The 19,552-nt window shown below is 34.9% G+C and overlaps 1 protein-coding gene across 2 annotated transcripts in view; it reads left to right on the top strand.

Moving 5' to 3' along the window:
- LOC149803166 (katanin-interacting protein-like) overlaps positions 1 to 19,552 on the top strand; it is a 225,754-nt gene that overhangs the window by 191,572 nt on the left and 14,630 nt on the right. For both annotated transcript variants that reach the window (XM_089952787.1, XM_089952785.1), the window contains exons 30-35: positions 1,684 to 1,849; positions 5,684 to 5,853; positions 10,391 to 10,443; positions 11,323 to 11,433; positions 14,557 to 14,696; positions 18,571 to 18,672. In XM_089952787.1, the coding sequence (XP_089808913.1) occupies positions 1,684 to 1,849; positions 5,684 to 5,853; positions 10,391 to 10,443; positions 11,323 to 11,433; positions 14,557 to 14,696; positions 18,571 to 18,672 (742 nt within the window). The remainder of the gene's footprint in view (positions 1 to 1,683; positions 1,850 to 5,683; positions 5,854 to 10,390; positions 10,444 to 11,322; positions 11,434 to 14,556; positions 14,697 to 18,570; positions 18,673 to 19,552) is intronic.

Genomic DNA, 19,552 nt, shown 5'->3' with positions numbered 1-19,552 from the left:
TGACCAACCTTTTGCAGATGGTTTGCATTTGAGATGACAAAGATGCTGATTGTTTGGGTCAATGGTAAAAGGTCAAGGTCACAGGGACTGACAGAAAATAATATTTTAACAAAGCTACTAAAGTTTTGTACCATATGCCTTGACTGAACTCTTTAGATGGCATGTATTTGAGACAAGAATGATGCCTGTTGATATGGGGGTTAAAAAGTCAAATGTTGGGCTTGGAGGAACTCCAAGAAGAAAAGCAGTTTCTACATGATAGCTCAAGTCATGTGCCAATAACTGTGTCCAAATTCTGGATGACTTTGAGGAAAGGCATGAACTGATTTGGGGGTCAAAAGGTCCAAAGTCGGGGTTGATGAGTCTGAAGGAAGAAAAATGGCTTTTGCAAAATAACTCGAGTTAAATCACATGACTCAAAATCACACATCATCATGGGAAAATGCAAACCTTTCTACTAAACCCATGATATCTATAAGTCTAGCACAGGCTGTGACAAATGTGTCAGAATTCTTGCTGATGTTATGGAAGAATGAAATGGCTTGTTTTGTAGTCATATATAGAGTGAAAAGGACATTTAAGACATAAAGTAGTATGTATCCTCAAAATGTACAGTGAAATGGACATTGAAGACATCAGTTAAAGTGTCCTTAATATATAGAATGAAAAGGACATTTAAGACAGATTAATATGTGTTATATATACACACAGTGTGTCCTCAGTCCATATATATATATATATATATATATATATATGTAGTGAAAAGGACATTTAACACAGATTAATTGTCCTCATTATGTACAGTGAAAAGGACATGTATGAGTCCTCAGTATATACAGTGAAAAGGATGTTTAAAATGTACTGTAGTATGTGTCCTCAGTCTGATGTAGACTTCCATATACAGTGTAAAGCTAAATTAAATTCTTCACCTGTATTCCAAAAAGTTCTCATTAGGATTAGATGTCCCATATAAATAGGTGTCTTTATTATCAAATTTCACAATATATTTGCTATGTTCATATATAAAAGGTTTAAGTCATCGATTGTGTTTTGAAACATTCACTTTAATTAATTCCGATTTCTCATTCTGCTTGATCTCAGTGTCTTCTATATTTTCACGAAGAGTAGAAAGAGGACAATTCATTCTTACAAAATTGTCTTTCATAGGTTATTTGATGGACCATTATGGTAGAATCACCAGTATGCATTTTCCTTTGAGATTGTTCAAAGTTATGACCCATACTTGGCAGTTTTGCCATGTTCTTCATTTGGTTATGCACTGTGTACATAATCCAGTGGTCACAGGTTCAGTACCTACCTTGACCACTCCAGGGTTGGCAGCTTTGGTGTAACCTTCATAAAGACTCTCGGCTCCCATTTCCTCCGCATGATATAGCCATTAATGTTACAACCAACAAACCAATCAACTTTGTTTGCTGAGCAATTTGTAATCTTGAATAGTTTTGTCACACAATTACTGTTAGTTTAGCAAAAGTCAAGACATTGGGTACTTAGTTCTCTTGCATTTCTCCAGTATCAACCTTTGGTTGCAGTTTGTTAAGCTGTCATCAGCCCTTGTTTTTATTTTTCTAAGCCTGTAATTATTCATAAAGTAAAAATCAGAATCATAACAAAGAACATTAATTACAGAGATAAACAATACATTTTGGGCCTTTTTTCCAGACTGATAGATGGTACGAATGTAACCATGTCGGATGAGCACATGTGGCTGATACCCTTCACAGAGGGACAAAATCATACTCTGACCATTGACTTTGGTCAGAAAGTGTTAATGGCAGGTCTTCGCTTCTGGAACTACAACAAAAGCAGAGAGGACACTTACAGAGGTGTAAGTAATTTAATCAGTTTTTCTCAAATGCACACACAGTTCAGAGTTTAAACATACCATATACACTTGATCCAACTATGAACAACATAAACTCTGATCTGCTGTGGCATAATGCTCATGAAGATCTCGGTCTGTGTTTTTATTACTGCAACATTTGCGTGGCAGCAGATACAGGTATGCGCAGTTTCAGTTCAACTTGTAAGAGTATCTACTATATTTAGTGGGAGGTAAGCTTCTTAGTACTATATATTTTGTTATGGAAGTTTGTTTAAGCACAGATTTTTTAAATAGTTGTAAAATATGAATTATATCCATGAGAAATTTTCACAAAAAGATAACTTTTATGTACCTAAGCTCTTTTCACAGGTAGGGTATACTTAAAATGACCCATATCCTTTCATCCTTTATGTCATTAATTTGTTTCTATTTGATAATATTTGAGAAACTTTATGCATCAAAACCAAATTTGTTATGGGGCTTAAGAAAACCTAGAATGATTTTAGTGTTCACCTTGTCTAAATTTTACTGAGTTATGGCTCAGTTTGACTTAAATGTTTGTCATTTGATTGTAATAACTTCTCAAGGCTATCTTGGGATGAAACCAAATTATGTACTGAGGTCTTGGTCATATTGAATTGTTTTTCACAGTTTCCATGACAGTTTTAATTATTTAGCATCATAGTGTGACTTTATGTTTGTCTTTAGATCTGGAACCAAAGAGTTATGTCAATTGTACCATAATGACATGAGTTTATTTGTTCCATGTTAAGTGTATATGGGAGGGATTGTTCTTTGTTTTTGTGCTAATGTTGATTTTTGACACAGAATCAACTTATATCATTTCAGTAATACTGCCCCATCTTGAACATATCCCTTTTATTTTGTAACGAGTATCGAGGTCTCGTATACATAAAATTTTTATCAGTGATCTACTGCTCGTTCTTTTTGACAGTTTAACTTTTCTCAGCGGAGTAGCTCAAATGGTTTTGTTGATTTCATTGGTGAGCTCTGTTTGACATTCAGGATTATATTGCTTAAATGAGAAAGATAAACTTGATTTCATATCTTTGTCAGGATGTTCCATGCTTTAGTTGAACAGGGTTCACACAGTCTTGAAAAGTGCTTGCATTTTGGTAGTCATCTTAAAGCGTGCTTGAATTTGAGAGTGGCTCAAAATAGGACATGAAAAGTGCTTGAAAATTATTAGTAGTCCTTAAAAAATGCTTGAATTTGTAAACAAAAGCTCTTCATTAAAAAGTATGTTTTAATAGTAATAAATACAGAAATATAGATGGTAAAAAGATTATATAAAATTCGCACAGTCTAATTTCCATATATGATGACTTACATGCTCAATGAGATATCTGGTTAGATCTTTTATACCAATTTCTCATTAGCACCTTGATGGGGATTATGCACTGCTTAATTATGAATGAATGCATGAAAGTTGATAAAGTCAGTCAGGTGCACAGCTATGGGGAAGTGTATTTTCATTCATGAACGGAGTATGCAGTATACCTCAGTAAGGAAGACAATGACAAACATAAAGCAATGTGCTGTATTTGTTGGAAGGAACTAGACATTGGGTCAAAGAGGAGTGCACTAAAGTCTCACAGCAACAGTGACAAGTAGAAACAGAATAAACTATACAATGAGGGGATGAATTTTGTCTATTTTGGGCTGAAACATGAAAACCTTAAGATGGAATCAGATTCACCAGCACCCAATAGCCAATCTGCATCAACTACAGTGTCTTCAGCACTAAGGCCAAACTTTAAAATAAATGAAATCATAGAGTCTTTTCTAAGAATGTTGTTCTTAAATCAGAGGTTTTATGAACTTTTCATATTATTACAACACATTCTTCCCATGGCCTAGTGGTTAGAGCATCTGCATTGCATGCAGTAGGTCACAGGTTTGAACCCCTGCCGAGTCATACCAAAGACTTGTACAAAATGGTACTAGTAGCTGCCTCACTTGGTGCTCAGCATTAAGAGGTTAGTGTTAAGACTGGTAGGCCTGGTGTCAGGATAATTTGACTGGGTGGGACATGATGCTGTATGTGCGACATGATGCATCAGTGCTAGATATCACTAGAAACTGCCACACTGCAGACATAATAGCTCTATGACTGAAAACTTGTTAAAGCTACATTAAAAAATCCAAATCACACACACACACCTGGAGAAAACCATATTGACAAATCAGTTTGCTCCTGTAATTATTGTACTAATTATTGCCCTATTCAATTAGCACATGCTTGGAGTTTATGACCAGATATTATGAAATGAAAGTAGTCTTAAAGTTTTCATTAATTGCCATAGAACTCTATAAATGTTATGGTCATCATTTGAAGAGCTACATATCAACAAATCAGTTTGTACCTGAAGGTTATTGACATATTTATTCCTACTTTTAACCACATTGGTAAGAAAGGGTCTTCTTTGTGGGCTGGTAAGTACATAGCATGTAGAAATTTACATGGTCATGAACTAAACACCAAAACCTATGTTATTGAAGTACAAAATTTAGATCACAGTGACCTTTTTGGCTTGTAAATGTCAATTACTTACAGAGATGCATCAGAGTATCAAATTTCCGATTCTAATATGAAAGTACCAAAGAAATAAACATTAAGCAAAATTTTAGAGGTTACTGAATCATGAAATGTAGATGAAAGAGACCTATTTTTTCAATAAGAGTGTAGTACTTATCATGATGAACCCCCTCACCAAATTTCATATGTCTCGGTAGGATATTATTCATATAGAATGCCAAAAACCCATCTGGTCATGAGCTGAACATAAAAACATTTACTAAAGCCAGTAAAATGTGAAATCTGGATTTACTGATCTGTTATCGTGACTATTCAGTGCATGACAGTATCTTGTGAATTCAACCAATGCCTGTGTTTTTTATGAATCACATTGAATCTTGAAACATAGTATGATCATAATGTGAAACTGTGTATGATGATAAATCATAGTGCTTCTGTTATATTTTATTGTTGTTTTTGGTGTGGATCCAGATGTAATTTATGACAGAATATTGCAAACGCAACTAGTCTGTCAGTTTTCGTTGAATCACCATCAAACTATATAAATGTTGTAGTCATCTTATGAAGATGAGCATGTGGCAATTCACCGTGCTTACGATGTTTGTTAAAATTGTTGCCATTTATGTCCTGCTGCATAATCCAGTGCTAGTCAAAGTCATGTGAACTCAGTTTGTCTCAGTTTTTATATATTGCCGTGAACTTGGTACATCTTGAAGTCTATAGCAATGGATGTGGAGTAGACAGGTCTTTGAATTTTCTCAATTTTTGTAAGAGTTATTGCCCTTTTCTTAAAGCTGGATTCAATATTTGACAGTTGTTTTGACCAATGATAGTACTTGCACAATTTAATAGGAGTTATGTTTCTGCCATAGATTCATCTGCATTGTAGCAGTTTGTTGCAGTGGGGTGTGGGTATATTTATACCAGCAAATTGATCACCATTCCACTAGATTTTTGTAAGTTTTTGTATATGATAAATGATAGGGGTACATCATAGAAGACTTCACATGCAAGACATTGCATTACAGTGGAACCTCAGTATTAAATGCCTCAGTATAACACAATCCTTCATTAAAACACAGCTGTGGTCATGAATCCCATTCTTGAGATGAAATTACTTACTGAACAAGTTGGACACACTTACAACATATAACACTTGTAGGGTTCCACAAAACTGTTATAGTGTGGCACTTCTGTATGGAAAACCCTTGCATTTTATTTCTCATTGCCACTATGTGATTCACTGATCAGTAAAAAATAATTACTTTTCTTTCCAGGCTAAAATTGTCCATGTTAAAGTTGATGGGAAGGTCATTTCACCTCCATCTGGATACTTGATAAGGAAGGGACCAGGTGTCTGCCATTTTGATTTTGCTCAAGAGATTTCTTTTGCTCCCAGTTCCAACAATTCATCAGATGTTCCCAATCTTTTCTCTGGTCAAGTGGGGTAAGTAAATAAAGATTTTATGATTCAGGTTTTTACTGAAGTAGAGGAGAGCTATTATACTTACCTCATCATCAGGATCAGCATCTTCCGATGACAGCAGATACATAGATGTACATCCTGTCAGAATCTTGACCGTTCTTTCTTTATAGGTCCTACAGAACAGTTTGAAGTGTGTTTCATTACACCTATCTAGTGGGGATAGGGTTGAGGGAACAGACTTTGCAACTATTATATGTACACTAGTTGTACATTTTTGGATAAGTTTTTGTGTTTAGCTCTGGTATTTTGCACACTGTATAAATTCTACTATACCTAGAATCATGAAACTTAATGGAGATGATTCTTGATGAGAACACTAGACCTTCATCACAAAAATAGGTCTGTGAGAAAGCTTGCCAGTAGCTTCTCGAGGGTCGGTGGTTCTTTCCTGGGATTTACTGGGTTCTTCCTCCACCATTAATACTGGCCGCCATATATAGCCTATCGTGTGCTGAAAAATGGCATTAAACCCTACAACAACAACAACAAAAATAGGTCTTTCTGAACCATATTTAAAGTTTCATTGAGATTTGTTTAATTTTGTCTTGTAAGTTTATTTCTTAGACTAATCATGTTAGAATAATGAAAATTGTTGATTATTATACACATGGTGAGAGAATGAATCTTGATGAATACTGTGCCCACAGTACAAAAGTTGGTTGCTGTGGCTCATATTTCACACTTGAATGACATGGGTTCAGTCTCAAGCACTGTTCATATCAGGATCATCAAACTTGATGATTTATTGGTACCAGAAGAAGGTCACTGTGCCCTACATTATAAGGCTTATGTTAAATTTTTGCGTTTAACTGGTGATCATTTGTTGTTTTTGTTTTTTTTACCTACAGTATAATGCTGAAATACCTGGAATCATGAAACCTGTGAGTCATACAGTTCACCATATCCCGGAACTCCCCAATGCACTGACTGGCCCTTTGTCATGGTACATTTGACTAGTACAGAAGGAATGATCTCTTCATCCCTATGGTTCTCACTCAGATCTGTACCCGATGGGATTGACCATTGGTGGGCCTGTTTGTGGCAATAGGGAATGCCAATACTTTGTCTCTCCCATCCCAGACCCAATAGCCTGGGCATGGACTCCATGAGGGTACTTAGACCAATGACCAGACATAGAGAGTCATTTGCCTTTGGGACCAAGATACTATATCTGCATCTTATGCAATTGTTGGAGCTTCACTAAGACAGCTTTCAGAGGTTTGTGTCCTATGAGTGGCCCTTGGATCCTTTTGTTGATTCCCCATACTATCCCTGTATCCATGCTGTGGATGCAGTAGGGAGGGAAATGTGTCTCCTTGATGGCTTGTTAGCGTACTTCATCCATTCGGATATTAAACATAAGGTAGAGGATAAAGGCCATGCTCTTACCTTGAGGCTGACTCAAATGCATTCCATGTGGTATTCTGAATGGAGAAGATAAGCTATGTTCCGTCAGTTGGAAGATAACCAGAGATAACAAAATTCCAGCAACAAAGCCATGGTAATGGTATTGCTCACTAACTGCACAGTGTCAATAAAGGCCATCCATTCCATACATATGGAGTGTGGCTATGTCATCCCCAATGCTGCGAGATCACTGTCATTGCTGGGGTTCTGAATGAAACGCTGGTAGGAATGCAAATGTTAGAACCACCAACAAACTGATGATGAACGCAGGCCAGAAAGTATGTAACTCTCCTAGACTGCAAATGTAGCTAAAGTCAGAAAATATTCCATTTGTCATAAAATCAACAGATGTAGAAGCACTGGTGCATGTTGTTGATGAAGTCAGAGGACAATGCTCCAGGAGCAGAAAAATGTCCTCAGTAGCGGTTTGGAAGCCGTCTTCCTGTGTCCTTGTGAAAGGTGGAATAGATGATGGTACTGGTAGAACAAGCAACATCTTGGTTATGTGGAATAAGGCTATGGACGCCTGTAATGCATGCAACTTACCTGGCAAAGAGGGACAAGATCTGTTGCTCACTAAATTCGCAGGACCGTGCTATGTACTGTACCATGCTATAAGCAGACAAGTTGGCTAACTGAAGCAAATGATGCATGCTTATCCCTTAGTCTGAATAAAAATGGGGTTGAAGTAATAGGAAAGAGTGGAAAACCATGTGCTTCATTGGCACAGTTGACACCTTAAATTAATGCAAAATAAGTTAGAAATTGTGAAACAGAGATGGTATATTTAATATGTAGCTTTATTCAAAGATCCATGCATTGGTGTACATGCAACTTGTGTACTCTGAACTTATCTGATTGCATCTGTAAGAGTGAATCCATAATAATTCTATGATATATATGCATAGAGAAATATAATATCATGTTTTTGAATTCAGTGCACACATACATACAGTTGGAAAAATTACATAAGGAAACATGAAACTCATGTACAGTTCCTTATGTCTGCATCTGCATATGTTTAACCTCTCAATTCATATCAAGAAAGATCCAAAAAGACAATTTTTTGTTCAAAAATACAACACATCTTGCCAGATTATAATATCAAAATCTGATGAGTTTTTATTTGCTTCATGTTTTTGTGTTGTGCTTGTTTAACTCTGGAATTAATCCTGTCCAGGGCTAAGCTTCCATGTATCATTATCAATTGTAAATACCCACTAAGTAACACTTGGACACCTACTTGTTTGAATGACTACAGCAAGAATAATTGTTAATGAACAATACATTCATGTTTATAGGGAATGAACATTATTATTCATTGGTTAGGAGATTGTGTAGCAATTCTTTGAAAACACCTCCAAGCCATGTGCATGTGTTGGCAGCTTTAGTTTTTTTAAATCTTTGCCCCATAACTTGAACAAACTTAGCTGTGCAGTTGACTTCAAAAATGAGCTGTTAAATTGATTGATTTATAAATTTGTGTGAAAATATTTTTTTCAGTGACCACATTGTTAGATGCTTGATTGTGTATGCCAGTTGAATGAGCAAACATCTTTGTCTTTTCTTTGAGCAACAGTAATACAGAGAATGCATTGAAGACAAACACAAAATGTCTTAATGTCTTGATTGCTCATGTGTCAGTAGTAATATGATTAACATTTACAAGCATTTAATGAGCTGACATCTTCCAAAAATAAACTAAGATCAAAATGCAGTGATAAAATATTGACACAACTGAGATGAACATTCAAAATAAAACTGTTTAACATCTCAATTCGTATCTAGAAAGATCCAGAAAGACAATTTTCTCTCGCAAAAATACAACACATATTGCCAGATTATAATATCAAAATCTTGTTTATTTTGGCCCACAACTATGCAGTACTTAAAGACACTGGTGAAATTACGAAATTTAATGTGATGCCATTCTTGTTATAATGAAATGTGTTTTAGTGGGGTTTCACTGTATTTACCTATTAGGCTTAAAGAACAACTGACTATGATTTTTTGCATACCACACCTTACCCAAACTGTTTCATTTGCTGTATGTCTTTTATTAAGACAGGATTGAGTATATAAGATATATATAAGATATATTTTTGTTGAATATATTTGAGTTTATTATAAAGTGTGTTGACATGCACATGGGGTGCTTTTGTAGGATCTACAATGACTAAGAAAGCAAACTTGAAATAGTGTTTGCTAAAGTAAAATGTTACTGCTCAAAGATTCTGTTAGCAAACGTTATATAAAGAGTAAATGCAATTTTATCAGTATTATTAGTAAATCAACCTGATGTGTAATGTTGTGTAATGAGCGCTGCAACCAATTCTTGTCTACTTTAGCATTTTTCTAGAGATGCCATGATACTTTAAGAAAAGAATTGGAAGAAAAATCCTACTAAATATTCCTTGTAAGCAGAGATATTGGTATTTATAATTTCTTTGCTAGTTTCTGCATTACTAACTGCCACATGTTCATTCACATCTTTACCAATTTTGTACTTGTTTACAGGTTTTAAACCAAACTAAGTCATTTATACACACAGATGTTGAAGCCTTGTTTTTTTTATTAACGTTGGTATAACAATGTCAGACTTAGTCATATGGTTATTGTCCATCTCCAAATTTGCCTTATTTTAGTTGAATTTATTTTATATTTCATAGTGAGATATTGAAATATATCAGTGCAAGAAAAATGATATTGCGGCAGTGGTGATACCACTTTTATCACTACAGTGGTGATGTCACTTTAATTTTATAACTATTTTTTCAAAGTTCTTGGGAGCTACTTTTTTATGAATCTCACTTTAGATATGTTAAGAAGAAAATTGTTTCAAACATTTGGATGGGATCTGGTATTTTTGGTTTGTTGCCTTTTTTGAATGATTACAGCTGATTTTGCTGGCATTTCAGGATTTCTCTAGATTTGGAAAATTGTAAATCTTTTTGTAATTGAAAAGTGATTTTTTTTTCTCCGTTAGATTCTGCAAAATGGATAAAAAATCTCTTTGATTTATTTAATTACTAAAATCTTGTCACCGGTGCGAATTTGTGTCCTGTTTGTCATTGTTTATATTTTTTTTCAGGACCAATGATGAGATTGATGATGCATATGAATGCGTGCAGATGCCATCTGGTTGTATCCTTTTAGAAAACAATGTATTCATATTTTGTGTACATGTCTTATCTCTTCTTCTAGCTCTGGTGGAAAGAATGAGATACATAGACTGGTTACAGATCCTAAACCTGCATTTGTTAAAAATTAAAGTCACATTACAAATCCTAATCATACATTCTTTTGAGAATTAAGAGAATCAGACACACAAGTTACAGATCCTGCATTTGCCTGAGAATTAAGAGAATCAGACACACAAGTTACAGATCCTAAATGTGGATTTGCCTGAGAAATAAAGAATCAGACACATGGGTTGCAGATCCTAAACTTGGATTCTGTTGAGAAATAAAAGAATCAGACACATGGGTTGCAGATGATAAAACACACTGTTGAGAATTAATTTTGTCTGGGTTTTGGAGGTGGTCTTTGAAATCAAAATTGAAAATTGACTGAGATTTAAGATCTAATTTCATTAAAATCATTGATGATAATAGAATGAATGGTTCCATTGGGCTAATTTTAACCCATAAGATAATAATCGTATTATTGCGAAAGATTTATTTCTAATATCTGACAACCAAATTTTGGCACATTTTTTAGTCTTGAATGTTTTATTATTTAATTCAAAACTGTGTCATCTACAGTAAATTATCAGATTTTACAGGTTTTTAGTGTTTATATGAAATACTAGCAAACTATCCAATCATAATTCTTACACATAGTGAACATCAAAGACAGCTGCTCTCTCTTTTTTTCAGTGTATAAATTATAAAATATTTGAATCTTTAATTAAAAGAAAATGTTTAGCATAGTAATCCAGCAATCCTCAGCAATGATAATTTTTGTTACATAACATAAATCTAGTAAAGAAGTATTATCTACACATCCTTGACAGAATTCCAGTTATATATCAGTTTCAGTTGTTCTCTACGTGGGGAGATCCTTATTATGTTGGGCTGAATGGCATAGAGTTTTATGATGCCTCCTTCAAAAAGATACAATTAACTCAGTCAAGTAAGTGCTACTATCTTTGTTTTTTTTACCCACCACAACAGATAAAGGATATAAGGTGTCACTCTGTCTGTCTAACCATGAAACCTTGGATCAGTTTTCTATGCAGGTGATTTTGAGGCATTGTGGTAGATACTTAATGTTTATTCAGAGTATTACTACACTAAGTTTGTTATATATTTCCTTAAGTTTTCTACAATTGTGATGAAATCCAATGCATTAGTAATAGATTCTGATGCACCAAGACTCTCTTGTATTAGGCATGAACTTGGACACAACATTATCCGAAATTCAGCATACATTGCTTTTTCTAAAAGAGTTGTATTTAAATGAAATGACTGGAAATTTTAGTGCATGTGACCTGTCCTAAAACTGCCTAATCAAACCTGTCATCCTAGTCCTATGTAAATCTGAAATATATATTTTATTTTTGTCATGTTTATGTCAATCTCTCTGTTACTGTTGCTTTTACGGTCATGAAACTTCATGCATCCTGATGAATAATACACTTACATATTAAAAATAGGTCAGGTACCTACATTTCAAGCACTATTCATGGTACTTTTGTTAGTTGAAAGTGACTAACACTGTACAGTCATGAAAGTTGATATAGGAACATATCATGAAATTTGATATACACACATCATGAGAGCCCTATTCCATCATACCATCCTTTATTTCTTTTCCAATTTTGATCAAACTAAGATCATTAAAGTCTTGAACAAGTTCAGTCATGAGCAAGATCCACACATACATACTAATGAGAAGATCATGCATCTGATGGGCTGAACTTGTTAGTACTCTTCAAGCCATATTTCTGATCCAGTTTGTGTCAAATTTAGAATATATACCTGCATCATTAGGATTTTGGATGAGCATGATCATGAGTGAGATCCACACATGCTAATTAGGTGATCTTGCATCTGGATAGCTGGGCTTGTTACCCACTGGAAGCCATATACTGATGTGACTGATCAAACTTAAAATTTATGCTTATGTCCTCAAGATCTTAAATGGGTTTGATAATGAATGAGATATATGCATATTAATGAGGTAATCTTGCATCTGATTGGCTGACCTTGCTACTCTTTGCAAGTCAAAATAGCAGTTTGTATATTTTAGCATGGGAAATAACCTATGGTCAAGTCTTGAGAATCAACGGTTTTGTGTTGAGAAAAGAGCTCTTTTTGGGCGATGTTTAAAACTCAACATGATTTTAGAATATAGGATACATGATTTTCAGTGCAACAAGTTATATAAATTAGCAAAATATTACTACTTGTGGATCAAAATGATGTTTTATATGTCTGTACTGTGTGTTTAACTTTTGTCCATGATTGCAGATTGTAAGGCTCATTTGTAAACAACATATTACATAGTTAACCTTTGTCCATGATTGTAGATTATACTTTAAGATAATGATCATTTGTAAAGAACATGTTTACTTGCATTTGAGTTCAGAGCCTTGGTTTTTCCCTTGGAAAAAAAACTATGGTGTAACTGATTTCTGTTAGGTTGTTTGCAAAAATTCAGGTAAAAAGACCTGACCATGTGTATGAATTTGGTGGAATTTGGTGGAAATTTCCATTGGAAATGACTTTAGTCCATGGCATTTTATTGTCATAAGTCAGGTGACAGGCTGCATATAAGGAAGACCTAGTAAACAGTTATTCTTTCCTATTTTAACATTAGTCTTTGTGGAATCACTTTTAGTTGTGTTGAGATTAATTATTTAAATTATTTAAATTCTTCATTGGAGTTAACAAGTGCTCATTTACATTTTGAACTAAACCACTATTTTTGGATTGTTATAATTTTATTCAAAGACATTCTGGATTATAACATATGATACATCAAGACTATTGGTACATCAACATAGTCAAGACCTGGAATTCATTCTGAATACTCTGATAGAATTTGTCAGATTATTTTTTATTTTATTTCATTTAATAACTTACAAATTTCAATTCTTTGTTGAATTTTACTGAACTTGTTGATTTTGCCTATTCTGTTACTTAGTTTAATACCATAGTGTCATAACATTGAATAATCTGTAATTCGAAGCTATTGACCCAAGTCAGGGCATTTTATCAAAGTTTAACTTACAGATTTAAAAAGTCTTAAGTAAACTCTAAATTTATGGATAATGGTGGGAATGAATTTCTTATGATCTAAAAATAACAAAGAGAGAGCCTGCAAACTCTAATTTTATGCATAATGCACAAAAAGAAGTTTCTGTGACATACACTTCATGCTGTAATTACATTGATGAATTTTTAAGTTTATTTATTTAGTGCTATTCATGTTAGAATCATGAAACTTGATAATTGGCTGCATACCTGTTATTAAAAGACTCTTGCAACCCCAAAAGGTCAATTTGAGCTCTACATTTGTTTCTTTACTCGCATAAGTGTTTGTGTTTAGGTCTCTTTCCGACCAGTGGAAATGTGAATAAAGATGCTTATTCATTCGTAAACCAATGACTATGTTAATTTTGTATTTTACATAGGAATGAGTATGTATTCAATGAAACGAATGGCATGCATTTCGTACAAGTCCTAAACCTTAATGGCTGCTTAAGGTAATTAATGATGCATGTTCTATTCTTGTTCAAGCTATCACACCCAGTTGATTCAAAACCTATAATTTTCACCTAGTAAAATCTTGGGGCAAACAGTAATTATACTTCTGAAAGTAATACTACATTAATTGAATGAGTGAGCTGTTATTGCCTCCTAATGTAGTCCCGAAGAAAAACTTTAACATGTTTCCCTTATTCTTCCTGGAGATGTGCTAACCAGTGAAGAATGTTACCTGCATTAAATACAAACCAGTACTGAAGCATTATTAGAAAATAAATGTTTCTTGAGCTCATCTTGTTGGTATAGGCATAGGGGGATGAAACAGAGTTGTGATTTAGCCTGTACCAGATAGGTCACTGGCACTAAATTGGGTCTTCACTAGATATTCAGATGCAACTCGTCTTTAGAAAATAACCTTTTTTTTCTTTCCTGAATTTATTTTCTGCATGATAATTAATGTTAACAAGGTCTGATAAAGGCTGCTAAAAGTTTTTTAGCGGCAAGCTTTGAAATCGTTTATTGGATTCTTTTTTTCTTTCTTCAGATATATCTGCCTATCCTGACAGTGTAAATGTCTTGGATAATGTAACCAATGATGTACGCACACCAGATAAACTGATTGATGGCCGTAATGACAGCACAGAAGGCAATCACTCATGGCTTGCTCCTATTTTACCAACCATAGTAAGTCTTGCATTGCCATATACATGTTGTTGTCCTTGTATAAAATGTACCCATGTGCAAACAGCAAAGACTCTGATTTTTATCGCATAAAGTGCTCTCAGTTCAAGATCTATGCTGTTTGCTTTTTAGAACAATGTAGACATAATCTGCTGGCGCATTGCATGAAAGCAGATCTGGGTCTACACTGTACACAGCTGGGCTACCATTACAGCTCTCCATTATAACACTGCCACATAATGAAGCACACTAGAGATGCTGCCAGGACTTTATCTAAAGAGGGAGCTCCCTCATCACCAAAATAAGAGGAGAATAGGAAAAAAAATGGGGAGGGGAATGGTCATAGTTCATTTATTACCTAACACTTAAATATTGGTCTTTCTTTCTTCCTGCACCACAGTTAAGTCTATTTTGAAATCAAAATTCTCAAAAATGTCTCCTCTAGGTTTATTAGCATTAATCGATTGTTTTCAAGTTTAACCTGTTGTTTATATATGTATGAATATTATTCTGTGCTAAGAACCAACAAAGTGTCAGAAACTCTATTACTACTACTACTACAAAATAAAATGGGATTCATGAGCATTCCTACATTGTTTTGAAGGGCCCTGCAGTGAAGGAGTTTCATATTTTGATCATAATGTTAAATATAGTAAAATTGATTCTTTGGTGTCTCTGTTATCGCACAATGAAAACATCAGTACGTGTCTTACATTACATCCTTCTCTGAACCAAAAAAGTTAATATTTTACATAGTACTTATGAGGAACTATCTTCACTCATGAAAATGAATTGCCCTAATCTGTGTTTCAGAATTAAGTAACGTTGGCAGCTTTAAATATGTATGAAATATCTTGAAAACCTTGTCTGAGATTAACATTTATTTTTATGACATAGAATTATGTGCCATATAAACAGTAGTCCATTGTCCAAAATGGAGTTTTCATGGCTTCTGATGTGGTTGAACAAGACTTAATTTGAACTAGAACCCTTAAGACTCCCCTCATACCTGGTGGTTGTACTGGCAGAATCAGATACAAGACTTATTGGTCAACCCAAACTGTCTGCAATTTCTGTATGATGATTACCATAGGTTTCATTCAAGAGGGGCTCTTGAATGAAATGCTTTCACTGAGAAGAATAGACTTCTGCTTATGGGTGATCATTTCTTTGTTTTGAAACCACTTGTCTTCTTTGTACTCTTCATTTTTAAGGTGTCTGCAGGATACTGTCAGGGCACTGCAGCAGTACCTAAAATAACATGATCAAATTAGAAGAGAGATCTTGCTAATAAACAGCCATTAGGACGATATTTCTGCTCAGGCCGTTGTCATAATATAATGAATTATCTACTCAGCCTATAAGGAAATAACCCAGGACCAGACATATTGGCTCATGAGTTAAGGCAGTCACTAATTGTATTTGAGTGTAAATGCTGCCTAACATAATCCTAGCAAGAGGATGGCAGTTGAAGATGTTAGAGGTCTGGGTGGCAGTCACATTTACAGATCACTGTCTCACCTCTGTCTCAGTGGGATCAAGTCATGGCTTGAGCAGTAGGTGGGTGTGATATGTGAAAATGCTTGACAGTAGCTTCCTATGAGCAAGTGGTTCTTCCCTTTTTTTTTCTAGATTCTCAGATATACATTATCCTGGCCATCATGTATAGCCTGTCATAATGTACTATGATCTGGTTACATATTTGTAATAATTTTTAGAGTAAATGTCTCAAATAATACTTGTCTGTTCATGTGATGGGCATCCCCTCCCATCCCTCCTTGGTGTGTGTGTGTGATTAGGATTTTTAATGTAGCTTTAACAATTTTTCAGTCATATCGCTACGATGTCTGCATTGTGGCAGTTTATAGTGATGTCCAGCACTGGGGCATCATGCTGCAAACATGTCCCACCCACTCACATTATCCTGACACCAGGCCGACCATTCCAAACACTAACCTCTTAATGCCAAGCGCCTAGCAAGGCAGCTGTTAGTACCATTTTAGTAAGTCATCGGTATGACTGAGCCAGGGTTCAAACCCTCAACCTCTTGCTTCCAAGTTCGATGCTTTAACCACTAGGCCACCAGAGTTGTTGCCCTCCTTGGAGTTACAAACCTTGAAGAGCATGCACGTTTGCTACAGTAGTGACTGACAGTTGACTGGATTTGGGTGCTAGTCCCTCTATCCAAGGAGGGATCACTTTTGTCTTCCACCTTGGCAAGTAGTTAACATTTTAGCATTCCTGTTGCTACAACAAACCAAAAGATGTGGCAGAAATTATTGTTAGCGGGAATGCTAGATTAGTAAGGTATTATGTTGGGTAATTACAGTTTTATGGAAGAAACATTTTTAATTTAAACACTGGTCTCTTGTGAGTACAGCGCTTCATCATTTTTAACCCCAATTTAGAAAAAGGTTGAAAATTGAGGTTGGCAATAAAGTTTAAAGCGCAGATGAGAAAATAAAATTAATTGATGGTTAGCAAGGTGGCAAAATATTATTGAGCAGTAATTAAACTAGTATTGTGCAAGCTGTCAGTTATAAGAATAATAACAACAATAACACCAATAATGATGACAAAAATATTTATTTAAAGAGGGTAGTACTGAGTGCATATTTGAAACAATGAACTTACAGTAAGTAAAGTTACCAAGATTTCATCAAATCAGACATAGGAATTATGCCATTCTGACAGTCAGTTGATGAGTGTATGTTTATTGTTATAATCAGAGTAGATAATCTATTCTTCTCATGACATTTTAAAATAAAAACCTAGAATATGATAGAACATACAATGGTTTCTATATTTGAATGTTTCTTTTGTTTTTGATCAGCTTATGTTTTTTTTAGCTGGTCATAGGCCAGAAGAGCTTATGGGATGGTTCTTCATCCTTCATCCATCTGTCCATTAGTACAGGTTTGTTACTGCCTTGAAACTTTTCACATATATTCATCCCACTTTTTTTAGATGTAGAATTTGGCAGACATAGTGGCCATCTTGAAAATCTTGTTATTATTACAACTTAAGAATGTATGGTCATATAAACATCGGGTTTACACTGAAAGACTTCTTACAGTGTCTACTTAGTCCTAAATGAAAATGGTGCACATCTTATATCCAATGTGGCCACTGTGGCAGCTGTGTTGAAAATCTTGTTATTTTTGTTATTATTACTCCAAAGTGGAAACTCCTACCAGCTTTGCTTTTTCACCTAAGACTTCTTACAGTGTCTTGTTGGTCCTAAATTTAGATGGTGCTGTTCTGATGTCCAGTATGGCCACCATGGTAGCCATCTTGAAAATTTTGTTATTACCATTCCTCTGAAATGGAAAGACATTTTGACAAGGAGGTTTTTACGTTGATCTTCTATAGTGCTTGGTTGGTCCTAAATGAAAATGATGCAGTAAGACCTCAACATGGTGGATATCTCTATTCCTCCTAGATGGATGGCTGTCAACATGGTATTTGCACCAATAAACTTCCTATAATACCTAGTCAGTCCTAAATAAAAATGGTGCCATAATATATCCAATATGGCTTCCACAATCGCTTAAAAATTTGCTGTTGCTACCCCCTCCCCCCTCAAACGGATGGTCATATTGACAGGGGGTTTTCACAAAAAGACCTCAAATGATGTCTTCTTGTTTCTAAATAATAATGGTAGCAATCTGACAACCAATATGTCTACCACAGTTGCTAATCTGAAATTCTTGTTATTACTGAAGAATATCAGAGATGGTTTCAACACTCAGCTAATAAAAGGAAGAAATGGTCTTATCTTGAATTCCTTGAAATTCTTTTTGCCCATTAGACTATCAGTCCCATCTGGGGACTCTTGTTTTCAGTGCATTTTAATGTATATGATCCTTCTTTTCAGTTAAACAGAGTGTATGTAATATTTGATCAGCTAACTACAGTTTCAATGGTAAAGATTTGGAACTACAGCAAGACTCCCCAACGAGGTGCCAAAGACTTTGCTGTAAGTAACTGTATATACCCTTGTACAATGCATTCCACTGCCAGATGCATAGCCCTATATCTCCTGTCACATTCTCACACTTGCAGAATTGGGTACATGCTGACTCTTCTACCAGCTTAGATTTGATGATATACAGACCAATATTGGTCTGCTGCTGGCAGATGGACATGCATTATACATACACAACTGTAGTATATTTCTTTTAAGAGAGAGAGAGAGTGTGTGTGTGTGTGTGAGAGAGAGAGAGAGAGAAAAAAAAGACACCAATATAGCTAACAACTTAAGATTTTGATAGGCACTGGATTTATAACGAGTTTGAGAAAAAGGATGAGGAAGCCAACCATCACTACAAGTGTTACATAGTTGCAAAACAGTTTGAAAAAGCAAAAGTGGAAAATAACAGAGATTCCTATATTTTGACATGAAGTAAGTTCTTTCTCAGGGGACAAAGACACACAGACACGCACAGTGTGTTTTGTTTGTCACTATGAAAGACTATTCTTTTGTATTGAGTGTAGCAGTTGCTTCCATTTTTGTTAAATGTGACATGTGTCATAGATAGAGAAAGAGAGCACAATTTTCAATGTCTACAATTCTGAACAGCAAGTGATATAGGCCTACTTTGAATGTAATTGATGAGTCTGCATGTATTTTGTATTGTATGTTACTATGTAGTTATTCTCCTTGTATTTATATTGTGTCTGCAAAGCGAGTCAGAATATATTTATACTGTATGTATCTACTTAGTGAGTCTCCATGTATTTATATCGTGTGTATCCATACAGTGAGTCTATATGTATTTATAGTGTATGTATCTACATTGTGAGTCTGCATGTATTTATAGTGTGTGTGTCTACACAGTGAGTCTGCAAGTATTTAT

Source organism: Sinohyriopsis cumingii, chromosome 3 (assembly GCF_028554795.1).
Source record: "Sinohyriopsis cumingii isolate HCF-2022 chromosome 3, ASM2855479v2, whole genome shotgun sequence".
NCBI classification, from domain to species: domain Eukaryota; kingdom Metazoa; phylum Mollusca; class Bivalvia; order Unionida; family Unionidae; genus Sinohyriopsis; species Sinohyriopsis cumingii.
The sequence above is the reverse complement of the archived record's forward strand: the minus strand, read 5'-3'. Positions and strand labels throughout refer to the sequence as shown.